The sequence below is a fragment of the Myotis brandtii genome, unplaced genomic scaffold (genome assembly GCF_000412655.1).
Source record: "Myotis brandtii unplaced genomic scaffold, ASM41265v1 scaffold326, whole genome shotgun sequence".
Taxonomy (NCBI): Eukaryota; Metazoa; Chordata; class Mammalia; order Chiroptera; family Vespertilionidae; genus Myotis; species Myotis brandtii.
The window spans coordinates 1552951-1569041 of record NW_005362534.1 but is presented as its reverse complement, the minus strand read 5'-3'; the positions used below and the strand labels follow the sequence as shown (position 1 = coordinate 1569041).

General features: G+C 38.6%; 2 protein-coding genes across 9 annotated transcripts in view; both read left to right on the top strand.

Moving 5' to 3' along the window:
• The window catches only part of RPS6KA3 (ribosomal protein S6 kinase, 90kDa, polypeptide 3), an 87966-nt gene extending 83727 nt beyond the window's left edge, over window positions 1–4239 (top strand). For all 7 annotated transcript variants that reach the window (XM_005870962.2, XM_005870961.2, XM_014543470.1 and 4 more), the window contains 2 exons: window positions 1896–2036; window positions 2651–4239. In XM_005870962.2, the coding sequence (XP_005871024.1) occupies window positions 1896–2036; window positions 2651–2773 (264 nt within the window). In that variant the 3' untranslated portion in view covers window positions 2774–4239. The remainder of the gene's footprint in view (window positions 1–1895; window positions 2037–2650) is intronic.
• A 5491-nt stretch (window positions 4240–9730) lies between these two features.
• The window catches only part of EIF1AX (eukaryotic translation initiation factor 1A, X-linked), a 17301-nt gene continuing 10940 nt past the window's right edge, over window positions 9731–16091 (top strand). The window contains exons 1-2 of one of the 2 annotated variants that reach the window (XM_005870959.2): window positions 9731–9842; window positions 15083–15166. In XM_005870959.2, coding sequence (XP_005871021.1) covers window positions 9827–9842; window positions 15083–15166 — 100 coding nt within the window. In that variant the 5' untranslated portion in view covers window positions 9731–9826. Of the gene's footprint in view, window positions 9843–13722; window positions 13825–15082; window positions 15167–16091 lie in introns of those variants that run through there. The other variant, XM_014543469.1, reaches the window with a different exon arrangement.

Below are 16091 nucleotides of genomic sequence, written 5' to 3'. Positions count from 1 at the left end.
CTCTGGAAGAGTAGGATTCTGGGTATTTATGTTCTTTTGCTTCTCTGTATTTTTTATTTTTCTATAATGCCCAGGAGTTGCTTTTAAAGCAGTGGTTCTCGCCCTAGCTGGTTTGGCTCACTGGATAGAGCGTCGGCCTGGGGACTGAAGGGTCCCAGGTTCAATTCCAGTCAAGGGCATGTACCTTGGTTGCAGGCAAGACACAGAGAGGAGCTGCTGTCTGCTGGGACCTACATGGCAGAGAGTCTCGCTCTTCTGCTCCTCAACAAGTGTCCGTGAGACCTGAGAATTATACCAACTAGTTATAATGATCCTCTACAACAGTGGTTCTCAACTGTCCTAATGCCGCGACCCTTTAATACAGTTCCTCATGTTGTGGTGACCCCCAACCATAAAATTATTTTTGTTGCTACTTCATAACTGTAATTTTGCTACTGTTATGAATTGTAATGTAAATATCTGATATGCAAGATGTATTTTCATTGTTACAAATTGAACATAATTAAAGCATAGTGATTAATCACAAAAACAATATGTAATTATATGTGTTTTCCAATGGTCTTAGGGGACCCCTGTGAAAGGGTCGTTCGACCCCCAAAGGGGTCGCGACCCACAGGTTGAGAACCGCTGTTTTAAAGTAAGAAAAATAGAATTCTGTAATCTTAGGAAGGGCATTTAGAACTCTAATTAAATTAATGTTATTGGATAGCTCTGCTTTTCAGTATTACCAACAGCACACAAAAAAAGTCTTATGAGGCTAAAAAATCACTTAGAAATAAACCTATCAAAATGTGGAAACCTCAGAATATCTAAGGGGAAAAAGGAGCCAAAAAACCCCAAAAGATACATAAAATATGGTAATTCACCCTTTATAATGCACCAAAACTACTGTCACTCAGAGGAGAGACTTAGGTTTTTACTTTTTAAAAAAACAAAACAAACACAGCCCTAGCTGGTTTGGCTCAGTGGATAGAGCATCGACCTGCAGACTGAAGGGTCTCGGGTTCGATTCTGGTCAAGGGTACCTGCCTGAGTTGCAGGCTTGATCCCTAGTAGGGGGCGTGCAGGAGGCAGCCGATCAATGATTCTCTCTCATCATTAATGATTCTCTCTCTCTTCCTCTCCATTCCTCTCTGAAATCAATAAAAATATATTATAAATAAATAAAACACAAATTGTCGTGTTGACCAAATAATTGTTTTTGATACTGGACACTAAACAGGTCTGAGGCCACCTGTCAGTACTTGAACCAGATTAAGCAGAGACAGGGTTGAATCATATATGAGCATTTATTCTAATAATGCCGACAGTATGGGCAGAGTAGTAGGTCATCCTTAAAATTCTGCTCTGCCTTTTTCTGCCAGCTGGCTGATTATATAGGGAAGATGAGGATAGCTACTTGCAGCTGCAAGTGTAACATGGAAAGGGGAGCGGAGAGTCTGCAGTCTGGCCTTCAAGAGCTCAAAGTCTGATAACAAGGTGGCTAATCTTCTGTGATGTTGCAAACAGCTCAGCCCGTTCCTGGGACTGGAGAATAGTCAGCGTTCCTGAAAAAACTCCCGGAGGGGGTCAGGGTCTGGGCACAGCAACTAAGTCAAAGCACATCCTGTTCTTGGTCTGCTTTTTAAATGTTTGTGGGTTTTTTTGCAACATATCCTCCAGTTTCCCAAGGTCTGTAAGAAAACCTCTTATCTATAGTTAGTAAGATGAATAATCATTAAGCAACTGTGGTCCTATTCTTATTATGTGCCCTTCCCCCTATCATTTTGAGCCCAAAAGGTCTACCTACTGCCAGGAAAAAATATTGTCATAGTTAGGAAAAATGCTCAACAGTATAAGAAAATCAAACAAAAAGGTTTAAGCTTGCTTTATTATTATTATTATTCCCATTATAGGACCTGGTGTCAAAGATGCTTCATGTGGACCCTCATCAGAGATTGACTGCTGCCCTTGTGCTCAGACACCCTTGGATAGTCCACTGGGACCAACTGCCACAATACCAACTAAACAGACAGGACGCACCACATCTGGTCAAGGTGAGCAGCCCAATTCAGGTCCTGTTTTCCATGTGTCCTCTAAGAGAAACTGTGAGATGCCCCCTCCATGTCGCAGCACCTGGACCGGTCACTATCCCTCAGCCTGCGTTCAGTTCTCCTGTGGGATTCTCTTACAGTGGGTGATTTAGAAAAGAAAAGGTCAAGCTGTGCTGAAGTGTTGTAATAAATATAGTTTAAGAAAGACCTCTAAATTTCTGAATTTATCCATCAGATAAGCTTATGGATTTCCTATTTTCTTTATACTTTCTTATGCACAACCAAAGCAAACTACAAGTTCCAAAAGAGCATGCTTTGCTGCCTCTGAAAATAAAGATTGCAAAGGAAAAAAAGTTGAACAGTCCTGAGAAAAGTGAGGACTGCTTGTTATGAAGCCATCCCTGTCTTCTCATCCATTATTTCAACCTCCCACATTGGCCTCTTCAATTTTAGTTAAATCAGAGGGTTTGGCCAGTGTGGTTATTTACATTATGAGGCTAATAAAATCTATATGTTTGCTAGTGAAGAAATTATCTGGGGGAAAATGTTCATTTCATGTTCTGTGTACATGACTACCCATTGTCATTTCTGTTTGGATATTTCTTTCCTGTTTTCAGGGTGCCATGGCAGCTACATATTCTGCTTTAAACCGTAATCAGTCACCAGTTTTGGAACCAGTAGGCCGCTCTACTCTTGCTCAGCGAAGAGGTATTAAAAAAATCACCTCCACAGCCCTGTGAAGTGACCTCAGTGAAATATTTGGTACCATGGTGTAAGCTGATAGCACAAGTTCTGGCGACAGGTAGCACATATCTGAGAGACACCTGCAAGCACACACTGTCCCAGCTGGTACCCATAATGCTGCTGCTCCTGCTGCTGCTCCCGCTTTCATCTCTTCTCGCTTTACATGATTGTTAGCAAGTTAGATTTTCCTGGAGCTTCGGATGAAATGGAAATGGAAACATGATGAAGATATATTCACTGAATCAATAAGAAGAAGAATGAACATATGAATACCACCTAAAAATACACTGAATAAAGTACTCTACACCATATAGCATTATTTTTATAGAAAATATTTCATGTCCCTTAAATATTCTTTGTTAGTTATAGGGATGGACAGTTTATGTTAAGCACTTAGCTTAAACAATCCGTTTATATTAGCACTGTATCCCTTGTGCCATCCAACATTTTGTATGTTTTTGTAAACAGTTCATATACAGTACATTTCTGTACTGCTTTCTTTAATGTATACATGCCTTGTTTAACTTGGAATCTTTTATTAATAATCAATTGACTATTAAATCTCGTTAAATAGTTCACCTGGATTAACAGTATTGTTGGACAGCGCTAAAAATGGCCAGATTGTAGAACAGCTGTTGAATGTAATACTTCCAAAATGTACATATCTTTCCCCATGTCTGTTTCACTGGTTCGTTCGTTTGTTTGTTACTTAAAGTCGGGTGCTCTGTCAGACTAACCTGTAGAGCTGTTACGGTAGAGAAAGTTATATGTCTGTGGCATGACATCAAGAGTACACCTATGAAGTTAGTTCATATACTTTGCAATTCTTTAGTGTTCTTTTTTTTAATTAAGGAAGTAGTTGTTGCACTTTTAATCTTAAATAGTGTCCATACTTAAAATTGGCATATAATTTGGAATTTTGCCAATATACATCAAAGGCCTGTGCTGGAGAAATTGGCCAAGGAAATTTTAGCAACAGGTCATTCAAGTCCCAGTGGATATTTCATGTTTAAGTAGATCAAATTGCAGAATTTAGCATATGAATAACAAGATACCTGTTCTTGTATACCTATGAGAAAAGTATGCTTTTTTGGAAAAACAGTAAATGAGTTCTATCCCATTACGATGCTTTATATTAAATACTAATTTGAGTGTAATAAAAGCCACAGGCCTCTATATGAAATTGGATTAAAACTTTCTTATTCTAGGGAATAAAACATTCTTGATCAAACAATATCTGTTCTAACCTAAAATCATAGCTAAGGTAGATTAAGTGAATATCTAGCATTGAGTGTTTTCTGAATTTCTCCTGATGATTTATAGCTGTGTAGTACTTCCTTTAACTTCAGATATAATCACTTTTCATAATGGTCACTGAGTCTGCTTAGATTACAGTATTATCTACATCTAATGTAGTAGTTTCCATAATTTTATTTGATTAAAGAAATTTCTGTATCCATTATGACCTGTATCTTTGCCAAGTTACCTAGCATACATCAATATGTAATATTGAAAACATATGAGCAAGGATAAAGTAATTTAACTTACCTCATCAAGAATGTGCCCAAACAGATCTTCCTTCGTCATGTATTAAGCCATTTACATCAGAAATCTTTTTCCTGCCAGAAACTTTAAATCTTTCACTTGAGAGTACAAAGCCAAGAAAGCGTGGTTTGTCTGTCTTGGAAGCACTTGTTATTCCTTAATTTCTCCTGTATGCAATTAAAGAGAAAGGAAAAATCTATAACATTCCTTTTGCCCAAGTGACCCAAAATGGTTATTGCATAGAAATCAAATGTAAGTTTATCTTCTAAAAAATGTGTAAGAGGAGGGATTTCAGAAGATCCAGATGGAGAATTTTTTAAATTCTTGAATATGTAGATGCTTTTCATTGCCCAGAAAGAAAGTTCCTCCCTTCCTTCCTCCCTTCCTTCCTTCCTTCCTTCCTTCCTTCCTTCCTTCCTTTTCTTCTTCTTCTTCTTCTTCCTTCCTTCCTTCCTTCCTTCCTTCCTTTTTCTTTCTTTCTTTCTTTCTTTCTTTCTTTCTTTCTTTCTTTCTTTCTTTCTTTCTTTCTCTCTCTCTCTCTCTCTTTCTTTCTTTCTTTCCTTTCTTTTCAGTGTCTTAAACCCCAGTCATCCCAAATTCTTGTAGCTTTTAAAATGTTAATGTAAATCTGGGCATATATTCTCAGATTTTTTACACTGATGCTATTCCATAATTGCTTAGGTGTATTTTCCCATTGTAGTCTTTTAGAATCAGAAGTAAATGTGTAAACCCTTATAAGTCATCTAGTCCAACTTTCTCGTATTGCATGTAAAGAACCTGTGACCCAAAGCAAAGACTAGAATTCTTAACTTTCCATTTAGTTTTTCCCCCCCATAACACCATGCTGCCTTCCCTTCAGATTATCAGCCAACCAGAAGCTGAGTTATTCAAAAACTACATATTTCTTGGAGCACTCCTCTACTGGTATATGAACTCAAATTTATTGCTTTCAAAGATAATTGCCTTCTTTGCCTAGTCCAACTGCCAGTTTTGTTGGAAAAAAGCAAGTTATATGTTCACAAAACTGAAGGCTTTCTGCCTAAAAAGCAGTTCGTGAGCATAATTTATTGTATCTGTGGTTCTGGTGTTCGTATTGCCTTTGATTTACAGCAGACAAACTTGGCCAACAGTGTGCTCTACATGTAGTGCTTGTGCTGGGCTAACATTTCCATCAATTTCTTCACCTCCATTTCCTCCAGGCCCCTATAGTTGTGGTAGTGAGGCCTTCACCAGTTAGTGTTGCTGCTTCCCAGGCTTCTCCCAGGAGGTTTTAGTTCAATCTTAAAGATACTTCAATGTGAAAGAAGGAACTAAACTATCAGGCTACTTTCACAAACCTCCTCTTAGCTTATAATTAAAAATAATATCCTAAATGGTAGATTGCATTTAGCATTGCCAAGCGTATACTGGAAAATACAGATCATACTACCATGTGTTTTGTATCTTCCCTTGCAAATGATGATATTAAACTAAGGTAAGTTTTTGTCCTTTTAATTTTTTTATATAAATTATTTCCACTCCCTCTAATTTATAGAGTTGATGTCTTCTTTTAAGTACAATAGACCCTTGTGTGTAACAGATTTGATATGGATTCATTTATTCATAAGCAACCCCAAAAGTCCAAAAGTGTAGTAATGTTTGACAAGGCAGAGTCGAGATGCTGTGAAGCTGATGGGTGGGAAAAGTCAACTTAGAGTCTGGAGAGGGTGTGGTGTGTGTATGGCAGGAGATTCCACATTTCCCACTTGGTGGGCTGCAAAGAGCAAATTTGGGTCAACCATTTCCCATCTGTTTTTAAGAAGTGGTATGGGCCAGGAGACATCATGGGAGGTGGGATTGGCCTGTTACCTGTGCCCTGCACCCTCGGCCCAGGAAAGACTTGAAGGGGTAGAGCGGTGCAAAGGCTTCATGAATAGACAGAATAGTTTGGGTAGGAAAGGGGCTGGGATAGGTCCAGCCTGAGATGAGAGCAGAAAAACATTCAAGCTTTGGGGGCCTTGGTACAGATATACTTAATGACCATGGAAGTCAGCAATACACATCTCAATATGACTGACATTCTCTATTTCCTGGCTTTTATTATAAATGTCCTAAAATTTTTCAGTTTTCTTAACTGTATTTTATAGAGAAAATTCTCTCTTAACGATGGTATCAAGCACTTGAGATTTATGAAGACATTAGGACAGATATCTCAGGAATGTAAAGGGTCAGAAAAGGTCTGTTTTGTCTGATTAACAAATTCGATGGGTTTCATGGCTGACCCTTGGTGCTTAAACCAGGAGGTTCCAATCTAGTTTTAGAGTTCTGTCCCTCCGAAAGGTCCAACTCCATGTGACTAACAAACTGGATGTATACTTTGAGCCTTATTTAATTCACAAAGAGGTTGACTTACCTCTATTTTTATTTCAACAAATGAAAATAGCCCTCTTTTCACCTCCAGATTGCTTACATGTTGCTGGTCTCCCCAAGTGACCATTGGTGGAGACCAATTAATGAAGGAATGAAATTCACTTTCTTGGGACTGTGGTATTCTGCAGAGCCAAGCTTAACCACTTTTTCTAGTGAAGAATCTACAGAGTGATAATACCTAAGTATGGATGGCCAAGAAGAATTTATATCTACAGTGTGCTTTATGTATTTTTGACACTGCTGTATTCTGTGTGATCGAGTGACTTGTAACTGGTTCCAATGTGAGTGTTCTCAAAGAATCCTAGTAATTAAGTTGACTTAATTTTCTTAAGCCTTGTATTACTATTAGTCTCACATTTACCACTTTGATTCCAGTCTTTTAACTGTTCATAACAGGGCATACCAAGGGTTGGGATAAGAGCCTACTTCCTACCTCTTAAGGCACTTTCCTCATTATTTTTCCATGTAACCTTGAAGTGCATGATAAGCTGTTTAAATGTCCATGACTTCTCCCAGAGCAACTAGCAAAGTATATGACATTGAATAGAGATTAGTGGAAAGGAAAATTTAGAAACTAAGTTCAGAGGTTCAAACCTCAAGAAAACCTCTTTAGAGCACATACCATTTGAGTACAATATACGTAAACGTATGTGAGAGGAGAGTTGCTATAATAGTCCTCTAAGTAGATTAGTTCATTATCTAATGGAAGTGAAAATCTTTACTCCTATTATCACTATAGTACTGAATGAACTGTATACTGAGTTTTTCAAACAAGTATTTAAAGTAGAACTTTTAAATACCAAGCAAGGGCATAAGGATAAAGGTTTGGGTTTGTGTTCCTCTAAGTGTAGTATTCCATCTAAAGCTTTGTTTTTTAATCGAAAAATGCTTCAAGGTATTGCCATTTCTTAGCATTCTTAATAATTATGGGTGATGAGTTTTTAATTCTTAAAATTATGTATGTGTATTAGGTTTATCTTAAATGTTACCCTACGCAGAAGGGAAAGTATACACCTAAGGGATGTAATTATTTTGCATTTTTGGGTGGGAATGGGGTGGGCATCTACTTAGATAGTTTTTAAAAAAAATCACAAGTATTTTTCTACTATTATATATCATCTTACTTTCTACTAGTTTCTCTCTAGTAAGGCATGCCAGAAGCCCAAGGTACCATATCATGAGTTCTTATGTATTGTACCTTTTATTGGTGGTTAAATCGTATCAGATGCTTGGCACTGCTGCCATAATTATGAAATGCTTGTAAAGGATTACATATCACTGAATACTTTAAATTGTTTTACTTAAGAGTCTAATCTGGGGAAGTTTTCAAATCATACTATTAATGTGTAATCTAAGCTCTTTCAGATGTATCCATGAATAATCCTGGAACAATATTGCTTGTATTCCTGTCACAGAACAGGTTTTGTAATCTTTAAAAGAAACGAAAATTTATATAATAAAGTTTCAAACAAATGCATGTATGTTCCTTTATCAGGTTATTGCAATTACATGTTGACTCTTCATATTATCAAATTATTCTATCCAAGGTATAAATTTATCAAATTGGATTGGTAAAACTTAAAACAGGAATGTCTCTGAGTTAATAAGAAGTACGAACTATGTTTTCTATGCAAAGTTTTCGTTAGCCTAAAGAGTTTGTTAAATAAGACTCACATCAGTCATAGATATTACCCAATACCAAACTTGATTAATCATTCAAAGGATACAGGGTAATCACCAGGCACAGATGAGACTCTTTTCTTGGAGAAGTCCAAGATTATCAGATTTAACTCCAAAACAACCCTTTTCTCCCTCATAATGGTACATTTTGAATTGATTCAAAATTAAAGAACAAGTTTTCTTCTGTGCGATGTATGTGGAGACATTGTTTAAACAAAGGGAGTCATTTGGTTTTGCAACACCCCCTTTTTATGCCTCATTAATTACACAATTTAAATGTTGAGTCCTCGTTCTCCATCCAACCATGCCTCATAAATCCATAAATTACAAGTTTTACAAGAAGCTATCTCTATAGACCAAGTGTATCTTGCTAAAAGCATTTTAGAGATACGGACTTTTTGTTTTATTTCTGCTAGTAAATGTCTTTAGCACATTTAAAAGGAAATTTGAGATCATTGATTGCTGGTAGAGAGGGAATGGGTTATAGGCCTGCAGTTATCCTTTCCTTTTCAGTAGACATTTGTAGTAGTTTTATATTATGATAGCATATTAGTTTACTAGGGCTGCCATAACAAAATACCACAGACTGGCAAAAATTTATTTTGTCACAGTTCTGGAGTCTGGTTCAAGATCAAGGGTCCAACACCCTATCTCCAAAAATATTCTGAGGTATTAGGGGTTAGGAATTCAACATGAATTTGGGGAGTACACAATTCAGCCCATAACACTGAATTTAGGTCTTCCCTCCCTCCCTTCCTCCTTTTTTTCCTTCCTGAGCACCTACTATGTGCCAGACATTCTGCTAAGTGCTGGTAATGGTAAAGCAACAGATATGGTTTACAGTGAGGTAGGGAAGACATTTATAAAGTAATAACGTCATGCAGATATTATGCTTTGGTAATGGGGATGGCAGGAAAGCATTGCCCATTCCTTCAGACTGCCAACCTGCTAGGTCGGGTGAAAGAGCCACGTTAAAACAGATGAGATTACAGTTGATGAGTCAGCTGCTCAAACCCTGAGAGGCTGGTTTGTCACAAAGCAGCAGAAGTCTGGTGTCAGCCAGCAGGGGGCGCTACCTGAACCAGCCCTTTACTAGGAAGCCTGGGCCCCTCCCATTTCCTCCCTGACTCCGCCTCCTCCTTGCTCATGGCCCCGCCCCCTACGTGTTCCGCGAACACTCCCGGAGCGCGTGTCGCTCAGCTTTAACAATAGGGGAGGGATCAGGCGGCCACGCCTGCGCAATAGAGACAGGGGGCGGACCCAGGCGGCGTTGGAGGCGGGGAGAAGCAACGCAAGCAGATGCGACGCCATTTGCTGCCGGCCGTGCGTGTGGCCCCCCTTGGAGGAATCGCCGCCGCCGCCACCGCCGCCGCCCGAGTAAGAGTCGGAGTTGCCGCGAGGCCTCTGCTCCCGCCATGCCCAAGAATAAAGGTAATGCCGCCTGGACCCCAGGACCACGACTCCTCTCTGCCGGGTCTCCCGGCCATCCTTGCGGCTTCGGGATATCCCAGGCTGCCGTGACCTTCCTCTCCGCCCGGCCTGCAGGTGGCTGGGCGATTGGGACGCCCTCCTGGGCTCGGGAGAGGAGCTGGGAAGTTACTCCTGTCTTCCAGTTTGGTCACATTGGGGTGGAGCCGACGCCATTTTTGTAGGGCCTCCTGCCGGAGAATGTGGGCTTTTGCTCCTGATTCGCGCCACAGTGACCTCGGCGTGGTGGGGACCCATAGAGAGACCTCCCCTGGGGCGGCGTGGGGTTCGCAAATGGGCGCTTTGGCCGTCCTGGGCAAGGGGAGTTAAACCCTGGAAGCAGTTCTTAACTTCCAGAGGGTGATGCTTGCTTTAGTGACCGTCAGGTACCCCTAAATGGGTTTCTTTATGGACAGAAGTTGAATATTGTTGAGACTACATCTCTCTTGTAAACAGTGGGCGAAAACTGGATGCAATTTTGAGGTTCATCTCTAGAGATACACCCTTCCCCATCCCTTTACGGGGTTTAACTCCCCCCCCCCCCCCCCCCACACACACACACGCGCGCACACTTGTTCCATATTTATCCAAGTTTTCTAGTTTTGTTTCAGATTATATATATAATAAGTTCCCTCCATTCTGAAGTTAAACATTCACAAGTTACCAGACTTGAGGATAAGTTTATTTGGAATTTCCAAAATGAAAAGCCTAGTCTAGGTAAAAGCAGAACAGTCCTAAAGAAATTCTCCCTTTTTTAGACTTAAGGGTGTTTCTGCTTTTTTTTTTAGCATCCCTCTAATTTCTCAAAGGAAATTGTTCAAGTAGAAACTGGGAAAACTGTTTCTGACAGAAGAGGAGCTTATTTCAGAACCCACAAGAAGTTTCCTTTGGTTATTCATCCTGAGACCCCCTGCCCTGACCTGGCCTACTTCCGTTCTCTTTTCTACCTCACAGCTGGCTACAGCGTTTTACCTCATTTCCTCTGTAGCTGTCACTACTCATTTTATCCCTTGGGATTTTTGGTTGCAGTTCTGTGTAAGATTAGTTGCAGTTATCTGTAAGATTTACTGCAGTTCCCTCAGGGCATGCTACAGTTATTGCCCTTAGAAATCTAACTTGTGGGTCCTTTTTGGAGCAAGGATTTTACTGCTAATAATTTTTGGAAAGATTGGGTGATAAAATAGGGTTTTTTAAAAGTCATAGTTTTCTTGAAACCTATGTAATCCTTTATTCCCTATGAGATGGTAACCAGATCACTCTAATGGGTATCTTATTCTCACTTTTATTTCTAGCATGAGATTTCCAATTCCTTCACTAGACTGTAAGCTGTAAAGGGCAGTAATAGTATCTGTCTTAATAACATTGGATTGCTAGCACTTGACACTTAGTAGATGCTCAATAAATATTTGTTGGATTAAGTCACCTCCCTTCTGTTGAGTCCACCCTTAGGTGGATAATAGGTTACCCTTTAGTTCCAAGGATAGGACTTCTGCATTAAATCACATCTAGTTCACTAGCCTCCTTCCTTTAAAGTTCATTCCATTACATGGCAATAAAATAGGGAGGTGATCCGGGTATGGTTAATTCTGGTAAATTGACAAGTGATGAATCACTTTTATAAGTAACATTTTGGACGTACAAAAATTATAGATAATGCAATGAACACCTGGGAATCCATTACTCCAAACTTGAGGATTACAACACATTCAGTTAAAGCCCTCTGTGTCTTCCTTCCTTACCTTGGGGGAAGGTGCTCCCACATTTTGAGGGCCTCACTACCTTTGATTTTAAAATTACCACTCCTTTAGGAATATGTGGGCTACTCTTGACTGATTTATTCAAAGACTTGCCAGCTCGGGTATATAACTCAGCAAACAAAGTAGGTATGATTCTTGTCCTAATGGAGCTTTCACTTTAGTTTGAAGACCTGGCATGATTAGTGGCTTGAAGCAAAAGGTACTTTTCTTAGGGAATTAGTTTTGGTGTGCCCTAAGAATGCCTCAGATACTGAATTCTAAGGACTCTGGTGAGTCAGGAAATTGTAGAGGCCCGCCTAACAATTGCACAGAGCATTGTGAGACTGTACCCAGGACAGGGTAAGTGCACATGATGATGCAAGAAGTTAAGTGTGTCTGTCTTTAGAGTGGCCAAGTGCACACTCTTTATTCTGTTTGGGTTATGAACCTTTTGCTGCTTCCACACTTCCCATATGTCCCTTAATCTCACTACCACTTATAGCCATTTTTGGAAATGACTGCCAGGGTCTGGAATGGGACAAAATGGTATGTAGAGATACCCTAATGTGGGGGACTAATGTTAAGTAAGTTACTTCTTTGGGCTTAGGTAAACTCACTGGAAAACTGGAGGTAAATGACTTATTACCTCATAAGGTGATTGTGACAAGTAAGTGGGTGGTTGCATAGTGGTTAAGAGCATAGTGTCTGGTGACTGACATCTGAACTCTCAGGTCACGTGATATAGCTTTGGATAAGTCACTTAACCTTTTGAAGTCCATTCATTATCTTGTGAAATAAAGACAAAATAATACCTATCTCATAGGCATAGGCTTGTTAGGGAGGAGATACTAGAACAGTGAGTAGTCTACTTGATGCATAAGGGAATAGAAGTATTGACAGATAGGTTGGTGTCGTGTTTATAGGTTGAGAGACTTATATTCTGTAAGGTAGTTATGTTATCACTAACAGAAACAAGGATGTTGATTAAGGACCAGCTTTGTAAAAGAAAGTAAATGGGGTTTTGAATAAAATTGAGCTTGAGATGACAGTAACCCATTTACTAGAAATGTACTGAGGCCAATAGAAATAGGAGATAAAGGCTTAGTTGAAATAGGGGGCTGGGATGTGAAATTATTAACATTGAAGTGGTAGGTGAGAGAAAAATAAATTTCCTTAGAAAGTGGGTGAGCAGAAGGAATTTGAACTGAATGAAGCTCCAAATGGATAGGCATAATGAAGGGGGGGGCTGATAAAAGGTCAAGAATAGTACAAGTGATCCTTCAGAAGTCGGGAAAAGGAGAGTTGAGAAATGATCAGTGTCATTATTTAAAGTATGAAAAGCAAGGGGGCCATGGAGAATGACAGATTTTTTAAGGACACCAGTAGATAGTGTGGTGTCCTAAATGGAGGTATTTGTATCTTCTGTTCTAACTCTCTAACTCCCATATTTTACAGAGGCTGAAAGAGATCTTTTTTTAGCTCCGTGTATCCTTTATTCCTGTCTCCTTCTACATCTGGCCATAATTCTCTTGTTTCCATCTCAGAAATAATTATTTTATCATTCCTCGGAATAATATTCCATTGTATGATTGTATCACAGTTTATCCATTTATCTACCAAAGAACATCTTGGTTGCTTCCAAGTTACTTTTCCTCTTCATGACTAAGCACAGCCTGTTTCATTGTACGTGTAATAAAGACAGGGACCTTCTGACCAGTTTTCTCACCCAGAGGAATGTCATACCTCTGCTTTTTGTTGAAGTTTTTTTTAATGAAAATTTTTTGAATAGTAAATATATTCATGATTCAAATTTCAAAAAGTATAAAAAGTGAAATCTCTCTTCCTAAATGTGTCCCATTGCCATCTAGTTCTCTTTCTCACAGGTATTGTTAACTTTTTTATATATGCCCTTCCAAAGATATTTTATGTATATATAAAAGCAGATGTGAATATGAATTTCTTTTTTTTTTAATATCAATGGCGGCTTTATGCTCTTCTTCACTTTGCTGTATTTGTTTTTAAACTTACAGTAGGATGAATTTTGAATGTATGTAAAAGTTGACTAGTATAATGAACCTTCATGTACTCATGTCCTGGCCCCAGGCACCATCAATTCCTGGCTAAAAACTTGCACCATCCACACCAAATCAAGATCCAGAGATGGGCTACACATTGCCATTGGTTGATATGTCATTTAAGTCTCTTAATGGGTAGGTTCCCCATCCATGCATGTTTTCTTTTTCATAATGTATCTATTGAAGAAAACAGATTGTCTTATTATACAAATGACCCCACAGTTTGGATTTTGTTGATTACGCCCCTATTGCACCTTGCTTTTTGTTGTTTTTTTAATAGACTTTATTTTTTAGAGCAGTTTTGTATTTCTAGAAAAATAAACAGAAAGTACAAAGTTCCCATATACTTTCTCCACACCAGTTTTTTCTATAAACATCTTACGTGAGCCAGTCTAGGTGCATTATCATCTCAGGTCCATAGCTTATAGGTTCATTATGTGGTACATTGTATGGGTTTTGACTAATGTATAGTGATATGTATCTATCATTACAGTAAAGGTTTCTCCGTGTCTTTGGGGGACTTGGTAGTTCTTTTTATTGCTGAACTAGAGGCCCAATGCACGCATGCAAGAGTAGGCTTCCCCCCGGCTGCTGGCACTGGCTTCCCTCGCAGCCCCGACTTGTCGGGTCTAATTAGCATATTACTCTTTCATTATTATAGATAATATTCCATTGTACCGCAGTTTATTTGTTCACCTAGCAAAGAACATCTTAGTTGCTTTCAAGTTCAGGCAGTTAGTACCTTGCTTTTTAACTTCAAATACCTTGCTCAATGTATCCTGCAGCAATAGGATAAAATTCAAACTCAGCGTTTAACAGACTTGTTGCTCTCCCTCCACTACCACAAAATCAGTGTGTCCCATTCCAATAGCTATAACTTTACCTTTTTTTTTTTTCTTTTGTTTTCTTGCATTATCTTTTCTTTTCAGTCATCTCCTACTTATACTCACACCTTTCATTGGGGTAGGGGTGAGGGGGCAGTCAGGTAAAAGAGAGACAAGGCATTTTTATAAAATGGATCAAGACCCATTATCTCCCACCTTGTCCCATGTGGGCCACTGTAGGTTCACTGAGCTGTGTAGTCAATCAAGTGACTTTATGATCCAGGGCAGTTTGGTCATTGAACGCAGATGTCCTCAGAAAAGGATCTATATACTTTTATATAATATCTGCTTTGGTTTGTTTGTATTTGATGTCAAAAATATTCCAAAAGGGAATTTCCAAGAAGGGTAGGGGAGTGACAATATGTATATGTTTAATATAATGCTGTGTGACTAAATTTGAATTTTTAAAGTAAGTGATTTTTTTAACTGTTCTAGATGCCTCAATTTAGTTTAGTTTCTTTTCCTACTGTTTTGCAAATAATGTCTTTTTCTTTACTTAAAACCATTAGGTAAAGGAGGTAAAAATAGACGTAGGGGTAAGAACGAAAATGAATCCGAAAAAAGAGAATTGGTGTTCAAAGAAGATGGGCAAGGTAAGTGTTTTCATAAGTTAGCATCCTTTTAGTAATAGTTTTGTTTTTCAAATACAGAATTTCAATTTCTAAACATAAAAGAGATACTATTCATGATCTGAGCAGTGAATCGCATGTCCCTTTTTGCCCTTCTCCATTTCTTTTGCTGATCATTTTGGTTACCAGTCTGCGTTGAGGATTGGTGGTGTTTCTGTAAATGTATAGGTGTATCATGTTGCATATCTAGGAATGAATTATACAGGCCAGAGGGAATTAAGCCTCAAAAGTGATGGTTGACAATTCTATGATTTAGTGGGCCTTTTTTTTTTTTTTAATAATAAATAGTGCTACATAGTATGTGCAGTGGACCATGGATACTTGAGGGATGAATCTGAAGCCTTTCCTTCTCTTCTCCAGTGCCATTAGCATATAATTTCATAAAATGAAATTGAACATTTGACTGATCTTTTCTAACCGATTAACACTTTATAAGTGCCAGCCCAAGATATGTTATACTATTTTCTTATATTTTTATTTTGAGGACTTTTAAACCTTCAGAGAAGTTGCAGTATTAGTACAATGAACTTTTCTTAAATTGTTCTGTGTGTGTGTGTGTGTGTTTCCGGAACCATTTGAAAGTTGCGGGTATCATGATGCTTTTCCCTTACTGCTTCTTCCTTTTGCCTCTTAAGAACAGGTATATTCTCTTACATAACCACAACAGAATGCTCAGGTAATTTAATCTGAGTATATTATGTATCCAGTATATGGTCCGTAGTCAAAATTTTCCAATTATCCCAATAATTTCCAGCACTTTTTAACAAAGAAATTATTTTTATAGTCTTTTTTATAGAACTTCGGTGATTTGTTCACACCATATAAAAATGAAACATTTTCTGGCTAAGAGAGCTTTTTTTTCTTAGCCTTAGTCATTCTAGCCCCCATT